A 13466-nucleotide genomic window follows, 5' to 3' on the forward strand; every position below is an offset into this window, starting at 1 on the left:
TTTATGGCACTACATAAAAGCTATAAAATGTCCTAAGTCTGACTTGTAAATACTTAGGTTTGATATTCATCCTTATAGAATAATAGGAGTATCATACTGATCTTTTGTAAAATGCCTTGAGGCCTGTGTATGAAAATGCTACACATACACTGAGTACTGTGCTCCTGCCAGGAAAAGGGGAGTGCTAAGACTGAACTGGGTTCAGTCTCTCCAATTATGTTGCAGTTTTGGAACTCAACTGTGGGGTGCACTTTAAAAATGGTATGATAACAAAATATGTTAGTAACTATCAATATCTAACAGATCTATAAATCATAGCTTCTACTACACTACAAGCATACTGTATTTGACGGGTCCATCCTTCTGAGGGAATCAAACCAGAACAAATTATTTTTAGCATTCACAGATGCTGATTTTATATGAGGATTAAAGAGATTATGAAAAAGCAGCTTTCATGTATTTTTATAGATATTTGTAATGCCATTACAATGTAAAATACACTGCATAGAACCTTCTAAATAAAAACATAAAAGTACAATTTAAATGTTAATGAACTGTAGCAATTCTCTTACACTTTTTTTTTTTCTGCTTACCTGAGTAACAGAGGCAAGGAGAAAAGTTCTCATCAAGTGAACCGGTGACAGGACTTGGAATAAAATCTCAATGTCTTCATTTTACAGCTCACTCTCTGAAATATTTCAGTTGAGTAAAATGTAGAATAATGTTTAATCAAAAAAATATATGCTCTGTTTCCAGAGGTCCAGCTAGAGCAAGGACAATGGCATATTTTGGGGAGGGCAAAGGCCCAATCCACGTGGATAACGTGAAGTGCACAGGAAATGAGAGATCCTTGGCAGACTGCATTAAACAAGACATTGGAATGCACAACTGTCGGCACAGCGAGGACGCGGGGGTGATCTGTGACCACCTCAGCAAGATGGCCCCCGTAAACAGCAATAAAGGTGAAGCCCTGTTGTGAGTAGCAGACCAAAGGGTTTAGGTGAGGAACTGTCATGGTAGGAACAGACGGATGTAAACAATCCCACCTTGCAGAGGAAACAGCTATACCAAAAGAATTACGGAAACAAAAATGGTGGGAATCCTCTCTGCTTACACTCAGTGATCTTCTTGCTGGGCCAGCTGTGCAAAGGAATCATAACAGACTACTCAAATGATACAGGCTATTTGTCTAGCATAGTTTACAGCAGCCATGTTTCTTGAAGTCTACCAGGGACATGACAATGTAAATACCTAGACAGCTACTTTCAGCTTTTCAAGGTATAGCTTATCTTCAGCTGAGGATGGAAACCTATGGAGCATGCCAAGTTCTGCTGCCACATGCATGAAGGAAGAATCGTATAAAAACACCTACACTTGAGGAGCAGAGCACAAATATGTAAATTGCTCTGTTGTGATCACAGATCACAATCTCTGATAATTTCTAAGTCTGATAGAATTCAGTGTATTTTTCCCAATCAAAATTTGGTTATTAAAAACCACCATGAAACAGAATAACTTCAGCCTTAGTTGTTTTTTGTTTTTCTTTTAGTTAATTCTCATTGTAGGTTGGCTAATTTTCATTTTGAGTTTAATGCTGTCTGCATCTCCCTTTCTGGTTCAGATTCTCTTGCTTCTGTTTGTGGATTGAGGTTACTACATCGTCGACAAAAGCGAATAATTGGTGGGAAAAATTCTTTACGGTAAATATTTGGTAAAGACAATATAAAGACATGTATTTGCCGAATTCATGTTTCCTATTGTAGGTTTGTTTTATTTGGTGTTTTTTTGGTGGGGTAGGGTGTTGGTTTTTTGTTTTGTTTTGGTTTTTTTTTTTGTTTGGTTTGTTTGTGGTTTTTTGTTTGTTTGTTTTTCTTTCTGGTCTTGTCATGAGGTAGAAGTAGAAATACACTCAAAGCAAATTTGGTAGAAAATTAAAAAATATTCATTGATAAATACTTACAGCATTAGTTGAAAATCTGTAATGCTTATAGGTTTAGTCCTTGCTTAGGTTAAATTTCTTACTTTTAAAATAGCCATTTTACTTTTTTCCAAAGTTATCTTATATTGGGATGTTAGCTATATGAAGAGAGCTATGAGTATAGTACAAAGTTTTAAATGCTGCCTACACCAAAAGAAAGGCTTAGAGGTCATTCACTGCCCAAGATCTCATTTTCCTCCACAAAATACACCTCTCTGATGATGAGACAGCTGTACAACCAGGCTTTTTGTTAACACTTTGTTCTTAGCTTTTAATGACATATTTACACTCACCTAATATAAATAGATTAACTAAATACTACTACTAAATGCTATGATAGGAAGCCCAGGCTTTATTTTCTTAACTTGTGAGTAACCACAAATAAATATTTGTTCACTGAATCTTATGAAAGGAATCATAAAAAATGCATCTATAGTATTACTATATGTCATTGTGCAACCTGTTTCAAAGTACTTGCATAGCATAAATCAATCCACTTCAAAAAAGACACTAAGTGTCAAAAGAAGACCTCATAGTTGAAAGAATTCATTAAGACAAAGAACCTGACAAAGTTTGAGAAGGAACAAGATACTTACATACATACCAGGAAATCCAAAGCTGTCCAAATTACCCTATTTTGGAAAGACATTAAATCCCATATTCTGAATTGTTTTACACTTTATGGGAAGTAAATTCCTTCACCTTACTTTAAAACATTTGGCACTGGGAACTCTGAGATAGGATACTGGACTAGATGATTGTGGGCAGCTCTTGTACCTATTCAAGTTGACAGTAGTCAGAAAATACCTAAGCCTACTGGTTGTTTGTTCCTGTATGTTGCTGTTGCTTACAGGTGCATCTCTCTCCCCCTCTCTTTCTCTGATTCCATATTTTGCTAATTTGTTATTAATAGATTGGTGAAAAATAATCCATCCTGTCTTGATAGTCCTGCAAATATGTATCCCAGATCTACTATACAAAACAGATGATCACAGGATGAAAAATTATGCTAATCTATTACTTGTGGATTTTACACTTGCTTTAGACCTCTTGATTTGCCAGCTTCCTTTTTCAAACAGTTCAGAACCAACAAAAATATTAACACAGACAGGAAAGGACACTTGTTCAAGCTTTTGAAGAAATTCCTTTCTTTCCCGTATCCAGTTAACAGGAAATTTCTGGTTTGTTGACTTGGATGGTATTTGGCAAGGAACCCATAGAATGTGTTTTTGGCACAATTAATGAAATCCGAGAAAGGAAAATAAAAATAATTGACAGTGGAAGGAAGCACTCAGAGTGCTGGATGCACAAGTAATCTGACCATTGTTAAATTGAATTCAGAATGCTACAGGAATATAAAGGTATTCTCAACTGTTACTCAGTAAATAACATGGTTTGTAAGGTAAGTCAGTCAAAGAAACTAAATAGGATTTACACTCAAGGTAACCGACAAGCTACCTTATTTTTCCGTTGTTGTACCCTGAACACAACGTCTTATCCCCTCTGTAGGGGCGGCTGGCCATGGCAGGTTGCACTTCGACTGAAATCTTCTCATGGTGATGGAAGACTCTTGTGTGGTGCTACTCTTATCAGCAGCTGCTGGGTCCTCACTGCTGCACACTGCTTTAAAAGGTACGTCTCTCTTCAACAGTGAAGTGTATTTTCAAACTATTTTGTTGTTCTGGGTATAAGCAAAAAAAATCCCATTCAAGCCCACTGAAAACTGTTTGAAGAGTCGATCTTTGGTTTTAAAAAAGCCAACCAACCAAACTTCTTTCCCCCCAAATAAAAACAAACAAAAAACCTAACACATTGAAATTATTCTGGTTATCATTCACAAGATTTATATTAATAATTTGAGTGTTTCCGTGACAAAATATAGACAATACTTATGACATTTGAACACAACTTTCTGTTGCAACAAAACTGCAGTTTATGACTTTCAGATTATAGTGAAGACAACTGAGGAAACAAACACAGGAACTGTAGTATTTCAGGTTACTGATAATGATAGATATTGGCAGTGATAGATATTTTTACTGTAACACTGCAGTGAATAGATGAACTAGTCCCCAAAACCCATTTTAGGGTAAAGCATTAATATGTATTTTGCTGAATCTAACAGGAAAGCAAATCTGTACACTGGATGCAAGTGAGACTGAGCCGTTTTGCTTATTCTTCACAAATAGGTTTGAGCAACTACCTTACTCTATTATCCTACAATACAAAAAGAATTGTTCTTTGCAGCCACTTAAATAAAGCTCCCATCCACTTTAACAAATAAATATTTGCCTAAGTGGTTATACTGGTATAATTCTTTGACACTGGCATCTAATAAAACGATGCCAAAGTCAACTCCTTTCCATATGTTTAACAACTGGTTTGAAACTTAGACTCACTTGTAAATCACAGTTGATCTAGTTGGTCTAACTACTTCTGCAATTCTCAGTGTTAAGCTAGTATCTAGCTTTTCTAAATGTCTTTTCCAATTTTTGCAGAAACAGATAATCTGTTCCTGATAATTCTCCTATTAAGTTTTTTTATATCACCTCTACAGTACTTTTGACATCAGGAATTCACTGCTGTTGAAATTACTGTAGTATAAAAGCATGAACTTGCACAGTTAGGAAGCTGGTCTAATATTTTAAGCTTTTGAGAGCAATTATTTCACTGGAATCCTTATGAAATATTGCAGTATGGGCTGGAATAAAAGTGTAGAAGAATGGCATTGGAGTTTTGATGCTATTTACTAGAATTGGTTTAAGTGGGCTGCAAATGTTTCAACTTCGGACTTTATACCTTTCCATTCGCACACTAATAACTAAAGTCAGGTATACTTTTACGTTCGCCTAGCACCAGATGCACATATTTTCATGTTTCATAAAAATAATTAAGGACTTTTCTCGGTAATATTTCAAGGTGAAACGTTCAAACAAAATTTCTGCCTACTTCTACTCATGTCCCAGTTGTTTCTGAGAACTATGAAAGCACTTTAGTTGCTATCATTAAATTTTATCGAAAATGGCTTCCTATTTCCCTGTTCATCATCTCTATAGTGATTACTAAAGATGCAGCTTAAACTCTTGAGAAAGCCTTTGATTAAAGGATTGAAAGCAAGTCAGTTTTTTGTTATTTTATGTCAAGGGAAGAAAAGGGGAAGTCACAGGGAAGCCAGTTATGTTTACTCAGTGCAAATCAAGATCTTCATCACCCAGCTCTTCTAGAACACTTTCACAGAGTTCAGTGAAACATCAGTAGTCACTGTCCTGCTGCAGCTGCAGTGCATTCTTAAAGTAAGCACTCCCCACAATCCATTACCTGTTCTTCCCAATGGCTTGCTTACAGAACTGCGGCTCGAACTCATTACTGAACGTGCTGCCATTTTGGCAGCTTTGCTGAGCACCCAGGTGATGAGGGAGGGGTGTGGATGAGCAGCAGCATGGCTGGAGCACTGGACACTGTGATACTTCCAGACTGGTGCAGCCACTCAAGGATCTCTCCAGGCTATCCTAAAACTATTGCATGTGTGCAATAGGGACCCAACTATTGTTTCACCACAGATGTTGCACTTAAAACTGTGCAACCTAGATCTAAGCATGCAACTCTGACAGCCTGTGGACCCACTACTGTTTACTGTAAAGGAGAGAAGGCACCTTTAGCTCTGAGTTGACATTAGACAGACTGCACTGAACTTTCTAATGATCTCAGAGTGATTTTAAGGGGCTAGGTTTCCAAGAGCTATCTATAGATCAAGCGCCTTCTTCAAATATTTTCCACGGACGGACACGAGAAAGACCAGTATACCATTTCTCATATCCTGGAAATTGGAACACCATTTAAATAACAAAAATGAGCTCATTTGAACTATGGATAAAAATTCAATACAATTTTATGCATAACAACAGAAATAGTTTTCTAGGAGTATAGCAGCATTACTGGTTTCTATAATTTCATAGACACATAATTTAAGATAAAAAATTGTTTGAAGCTATTTTTCCTTTTCTAACCCACCCATCTTATTAGCAAGTTTTGTCCTGAGTGATTCTGACAGTTATAGGGAATTTGCAGGTCTATACATTAAAAAGAAACAACCTCCTCCCCCACAACAAATAAACAACACCACCAAAACCGACCAACTAACAAAAAAAAAAAAAAGGGCAAAACAAAACACACACACAAAAACCCCACCAAACCAACCAAACAAAAAACCCACACAACCACACTTTGCATAATAAGAAATGAGGCATAGAAAGAAAGAAATCTTAACTACCATTATATCATTTTAGGAAATACTGTGTTACTTGAACATTGTGCTCTTCTAATAATGTAATTCTTATCTGCTTCTTTAGGAATTTCTGAATGCCCATGTATACTTCAACATGGTCCTGGTAATTTTGTTTTGACAACTAGGGACCATGAAGCACAGTGGAACCAAATACCCAGTAAGACACCAGAAACCAAAGCAGAACCCAGAATTAAAATCCAGTTTTCTCAAAGGCGAAGTGAATTCAGGTGTGCCCTGTATGTCAGTAGTTCACTTGACTGGCAGCAGGATGATAAGAGCACAGTGGCTGATTACTAATCCAGCCTCCACTTGGCTGGGAAATGAACCTGCTAGGAGATGCTAAGGTCAACACTGGCAGGCTGCACTAGAGCTTAAAGGCAAGCCCAGTTCAGCCATCCAACAGGGGGGTAATGCCCTAAAGTAGTATCATTTTGCACCCCTGAAGCAACCCCAGACTCCTCCTTTGCCTCCACTCTTCAAAAGTGATGTGTGTGACTCTGCCATTTCATAGGTGACTTTCAGGGGAGGAAGACTAGACACCCTTGAGCTAGATGACTTTGCCTTTTGGGTACTGATACTCTATTACAATATTTCCACATTTGGCAAATACCAGCTACTAGAGGGGAGGAAATACAATTGTCTACAGATGAAAAAAGTCAGTTTAGGAAAGACTTATTTATGTGAATGTGCACAGAAATATGGTAAATATGTCCAAATACTGTTCATTAAGCCTCTCTCTAGAGGCTTTGTACCTATTGAAGTTTCATACATTTGCATGAGAAGCAGCACTTCTCATTCTATTAAATGTTTAAAATCAGTACTTTTAATTAAGATAAACCTTCCTGGAACTCATTTCTTCAATATTCTGCTATAAATGACTATCATCCATAACACAGAGAAACATCAGGAACCTATTAAAGGGAAAACAGCTCCTTTTGTCAAAATCAAGGACATATTAAATAGAAGCAGCAAGTATTCTACTACATCATCTGATATATGGTTTACAGGAGAGCAAAATGCCATCTATAATTACCTTTTTCTATTTGAGAGACAGATTTCCATTGGACTACTGATTATACACATCTTCAAAATACTGTGATTGTGTTTGTTCATATGTACAAAAACTATGTCAATGTATACAATGGTTAACTTAGATGGGCAGATATTTACTGAAGGTAAAGAAGCATTCATTATGCAGAAACTAGCAGCAGAGCGCTAAGATGTGATTTGCTGCAGAGAGCCCAAACCATATGTATAAGTTATGAGAGAGTATTGTCAGTGACCTTTTGGAAATATTTTTGGCAGATTAGGTCAGGCAAAATATATATTTAATGCTAATGACCGTATAAATTTGTATTCCAGTGACACACAGATGTGTACCAAAACCTGTTAAAATTCTACTTTCAAACATTCAAAGATCATACGTAGCAACACAAAATCCAGTACAGATTGGGTACAGAATCCAATTTATGATAGCTTTTAAAGGCAATGACATCAGCAGTTATAAACAATGACTGTAGCAAAAATTATTAAACTATTTAGTATCACTTACTGGCAAAGAAAACTGCATCATTGTACTTATTGGGCTCAGCTGCTCTATCACAGGTTCTTAAATGGAATGTCATCATGCAGTTATCAAATCTGAGCAGAAAAACATATCTGAGATGTCTGTAACAAGAACAATTCTTCCATTTATTTTAGTGGGAGTTTTGCATATAAATTTGAGTAACTCAAGTGAAAATAATAATGCCATCTTACTGCAATAGGAAGTTAAGTACTTTCTATATCAGCTTCCGTTTCTAACTTACTCTGAGGAAAATAAATCCTACTGAGTTGGCTAACGCATCAGCCAAGATTGTGTGTAATCTTGCCCAGACAAGAGGTGACACCAGAGAAGTACTTAATTGGCTGTAAAACCTTAGTGTTACTAAACCCTTTACGTTCTAAGCATTACGTCTGTTCTGTAAATAGATTTTGTAAAAGTGAAAAACTGTTTGATACTGTGCACCCTGACCATTCAGCTATCTGCCTCTACACTCACCTTGTTGACTTTGGAGAAGGCAAGGAAGTTGTACTGTCAGTATGTAAAACATTCTATAGCTGCATGGTTTATTTATCTGTTTTTCAAATTGCACAGAGGACCAATGTATTGATTAGCTTACACAATAAAATGAGCTACCAGGGTCTGTCAGTTTGGTTTTCATAGCATATTCAAACTGCCTTATATATAATACCATAGCATGCTTTCTGTCGAACAACCAACATTATGGGTACTTCCATGAAAAAGGTAGTCAAAGTGGTCATTACACTTGCCCCTGATTTGGTAGTTTCTCTTCCTGCAAACAATTCAGAAATCTTTAAGCTGTAGTTCTAGGAAATACACTACCTACGAGGTTATACAGTCTCCATGTGAAGAGACAAATTACCATTTAATACATATAGATATTGAACTGCTGATGTAACTTTCTGCAGAACACAAGATTAAACTAAGAAATCAGATTAATTTCCCTAATATTTCCCATAACTAGAGGTATAAAAAATACTTTTCCCCTAATTTGTATATTTACATAAAAATATATTTCTAACTTTGAATGCTATGGTTTTGCCAAAGCATTACTGGAAATTTTTGCACACAGGCCAGGAGAATTTGCTTTCAAGTCTTTCTATGTGTAAATGTGCTAAGCTGAACTCTGAATTATAGTTTCTAAAAATTCCCAGAAGCAATAACGCGCAAATATATAAAACTGATTCAGTACAAACTGGCACAGAAATGTACCAAGCATTTTATTGCAAAGATGCACAACTTATTAATAAAAAGTCACTTTCACAGAAATAAAACTAGAAGAAAACTGTGTTAAGAAATGCCTGTACTACATATTATATTAACACATCAATGATGTGTGTAGCTTTACTCCTTGCTCTATTAAGGAAAGCCAAATAGATGGCAGAAGAACAAACAAAAAAGAAACTCGCCCAAGGCCACAGATCAGATCACATCACTGCTGTAAAAAATTCCCATTTTACTGCCAGTGCCAGATACTATTTTTACTGGCTCCCACATCATAGCTCAGAGTAATAACAATAGAAGTTTGGGCTGACATTTGTATACTAAGTGTCTCGACAAAGTATGTAAGATCAGCCTTTTCTGATGTAAGCTGTGTGGCAACAGTGACCCAGGAAGGATTCATCACTGTCAGAGCAGAAATTCCTGGCAGGCAGCAGATAGCAAGGATTTGACAGACAACCTATAGAGGTGCAGAGTTCAGGGTTTCACTGATGTCCTACTTTACATGGCCAAATACAGATGGATGTATGTAACTCCAGAAACTACTGAAGACTAAACAGCATTTCTTACCCTGAAGAACCTCCTTACAAGCAAGAAAAATAAAAGCAATATATCAGGTGCCAATCCTACTTCCATGGAATTTTGCCATTTATTTTATCAGGAAAAGAATCAACTGTGAAGCCTCAGTGAGCTTTGTTTTTTTAAAACATCAGATTTGTTTTTGTTTTTGTTTTTTTTTTTTTAAAAAAGCATACAAATAAATACCTTCATTCTAAAAAATTCAAAGGACTAGAGTCACAACACCTGGAGACCCAGGATTCATTTTCTGCCTTTTCTGATGTTATTTTCCTATGCATGCTCTCATTTCTTAATTGGAAATTCCTAATGAAAATCGATTCAGCAATAACTTATAGAATCCCAGAACTTTTGTGGTCAAAACAGAAAGACTAGTCATGTGACACATTCAAAGAGGTTTTTTCTTAAGTATCTTTGAGATAAACTTACTGATCCACAAATTAAAAAAAACTCCTGAGCTATTTTTTTTAACCCAGGAGGAAATAATGTATTTGGTAGAAAACAAAATATTTTTTCTCAGTTCTCCCCCAAGACTAAAATCAGTATGAATACTTTTTAAAACACCTCTGTAAACTTCAAAAAATCTCCATCAGTTGCATCTCTTCACTTCCAGCTGCTATAGAATTTTGATTTCCAGCCACAAGAAACCTACAGTACCTGGAGAGTATTTCACAAAGTACTATGGAGGAAGACCTGAAAAAGCTTTGTGGTAGACAAGTGACTTCATTTCTCCTATATAGCAGGTCATCTTCAGATGCCCAGATGTTGGGTCATAGCCTACAACCCCCTCTTCTTACAAGCATAGCAGTGAAATTTTACTCACGGAATACCTGAAGAAGTGCAGAATTTGACAAAGAAAGCCTTGCAGAAAACCAGGAATACAACCCACCCTTAGAAGAAATATTCAGTGGTACAGTTATATATTGTTCAGAAGAAAACTGTTATACTCCTGCTTTGCCTGCTGCTCCCAAAGCAACCTTTAGTAAGCTATGGAGATCAGCACATTACTGGGGAGTATTAAAAAAAAACCAAGTATAGGTTAGAAGGTGATAGAACACTGTAGCTTGTTTTCTGCACACATATTACAAATTTCCTGTTGAAGGCTATGAGGGAAAGGGAACATAAGAAAAATATTTGGGTTAGTTTAGCCAGGTTTTGAAGTAAGTAAACGCACCCAAAAATATTCCCTTGTTTGCATTTTTCTGAGCAGTGCTGTGTTTTGTGTAATCCAAAATCTCCAAAGGCATGCACAGAAAATTCTTTTTTACAGCCACACTAATAATCTCTAAGGTATTTACTATTTAGACAATAATGTTAAAGAAATTTGGGTCATATAGATGCAAAGCAAGTCTGAGATTTACAGGCCTTCTGTCACTGACAATAGGTGGTTGTAATGCACTTATGCTTTGTTATCTTTATTATTACTTCAGTTAATATAAGAGGCTTTTATAAAGTTATCTAAGCCTCCAAAATTTCTCAGCCAAACTACAGAGTAAGCTTGAATACTGTTTTCATTTCTGTAATTATCTGGAGTATCATAATCATGTTAGTACTCAGGTTTTCATTCTAATTACTGGCAATTTCTGCTACCATTACTAAACACATTTATGGTGCACACCTTGCTTGTACCTTTGAAATAAATGCCAGTAACAGCAGATGGCCATAAGAAACCTTGCCTGTGAAAATACACAAAAGGAACACAGCTCAATCTGAAACTTCATGAAAAGTTTCCTTTATATTCTTTGAGATGATACACTTGACTGTCAATCTAAACATCTGAGAAAGCACTTTTGCTCTTTACAAAAACCTCTTGGTATCATTATTTATACGAGCAATAAAGACACTGATCAAATCTGCATGCTTAGGATCTGATTTGCATGAGTCAGCCCTATTTGTTTTCACCTCAATCTTAGGTATGGCAACAACACACGGAACTATGCTGTGCGAGTTGGAGACTATCACACACTGGTACCAGAAGAGTACGAGGAAGAAATTGGAGTCCAACAGATTATGATGCATAAAGAGTACAAGCCCAACAGCAGTGACTATGACATTGCATTGGTGAGGCTACAGGGGCCAGAGGAACAGTGTGCCAGATTCAGTACCCACGTCTTACCTGCTTGTTTGCCATTAAGGAGAGAGAGACCACAGAAAACTGCTCCAAACTGTTATATCACTGGATGGGGTGACACAGGTAAAAACGTTTTGATGATTTCCACCCACCGCTCTCATTACCTGAGGCTGCTTATTTATTTAAAAAAAAAAAAAAAAAAAAAAAAACAACCAACCAACAAATCTAATTCTTAAAATAAGAAATGCTCAAAATAGAACAATCTTACTCTTTTCATATAGGTGAGTATTTTCTCTCCTGATCCTTAAACAGGAACCACAGCACTTTGTTTACTGAATTTAGTTTGTGTTTGAGAGGTGCCGATTAACCATGTCACTCTAAATCACCGAACCAGTCACTAAAATGGCCTCATTAACACAGACAAGCATGAATGAAAAGCTTATTTGTTGCCAGGCACACCCTGTGCAGCAGTTTATCATCCCTTGCCTCAGAATAACTAACAGCTCTAATATATTTAAGGTTTTTAAGGTAAGTACAATTAGTATTTTAGAAAGGTTATTTAAATTACACTACTTCAATAGAAATGTGGACAGAAAATATACACACAATAGAATTCGAAGTTACATTTTTAGTCTCTTGTTACCACTGACATTTTCAATCAGCAGTTAGATTTAAATAAGAGAATATCTTGCCAAAATTTACAAGAACCACAATGTAATCTGCAATCCAGACTTCTAGAACAAGCTATCTTGTAACTTCTTAGGTCAGTACAAGATTCCTCCTCTTTAAATGTCATTGTCCTTTACATGTTTTACAAATTAACAACCACGTTTTACTTTCATGTTTTCATGGTGTTGAATACAGCACAAGACAGCAACCACACTTGAGCCTTTGTTCCACTGACTCATTCAAACTGGCAAGGAGGCAAGGCCACATATCCGTTCTTCCTCTTCACATGCATTTAATCTGTGTACACAGATGTCTGGGTCACTGTACTACAATAAAGGAGATAGACTTGTAGGGTGTTTTTTTTGCTAAAAACAATTGCTAATTCATTGCCTAGCTCTGTCTTTTTACACAATTCAGTGAAAGTTCTGAAATATTGTTTACTTATGTAAGTTTGCATTAGCCACGACAACAATTTACTTCAGTTACAGTAAGAAATAACATCACTGCAGTACTTTGGTTGAAATGTCACACTTACTGTGTGAATCATACTTGCTTTGTAAGTATTAAGATTTTACTTACATAAAAAAAAAACCCTAAACAAACAAAAACACACAAAAAAACCCCAAACTATTTGCCTTAATTTCCCATGTTTGCAACTGAAAAGGAGGTGCAAGCTATAGAAAAAAGCCAAATTATTTAAATCTTGACATTTCTTAAGCAGATCAGTGCTTATACAATGCAGGATTCACTAAAAATAAAGAAAACTGAAGGACAGGTTCTGGTCACTCCTGCAAAATTAGGATTCCTTTTGGTCAGGAGTCTCTTCAGTACCTTGGTACATAGAAATTACCATGACTGTAAGATTCAAACAATTCTGCCGATCTCTACTAGAGCACACATGGGCTTGGTAACATTGGCTCCTCAGTTGAGGTGACAAGCAAGCTTGCATGTACTTACTTGTAAGCCAATAGAGGATAAAGCGCCTGTCAGGCTAAGCTAGACTAGATATGAACTGGTGACTTAGAAATGAAGTGTTTCTACAGCTTTAGTCTCAAGACTCCCCCAAATAGCTTCCCTATTCAAGTATTAGGGTATATAGTCT

General features: G+C 36.4%; 1 protein-coding gene across 2 annotated transcripts in view; it reads left to right on the top strand.

The window, feature by feature from the left end:
- Window positions 1-13466, top strand: part of PRSS12 (serine protease 12) — a 45537-nt gene that overhangs the window by 28802 nt on the left and 3269 nt on the right. For both annotated transcript variants that reach the window (XM_065062759.1, XM_065062760.1), the window contains exons 9-12: window positions 757-962; window positions 1622-1700; window positions 3488-3610; window positions 11538-11818. In XM_065062759.1, the coding sequence (XP_064918831.1) occupies window positions 757-962; window positions 1622-1700; window positions 3488-3610; window positions 11538-11818 (689 nt within the window). The remainder of the gene's footprint in view (window positions 1-756; window positions 963-1621; window positions 1701-3487; window positions 3611-11537; window positions 11819-13466) is intronic.

Source organism: Columba livia, chromosome 4 (assembly GCF_036013475.1).
Source record: "Columba livia isolate bColLiv1 breed racing homer chromosome 4, bColLiv1.pat.W.v2, whole genome shotgun sequence".
Lineage (NCBI taxonomy): Eukaryota > Metazoa > Chordata > Aves > Columbiformes > Columbidae > Columba > Columba livia.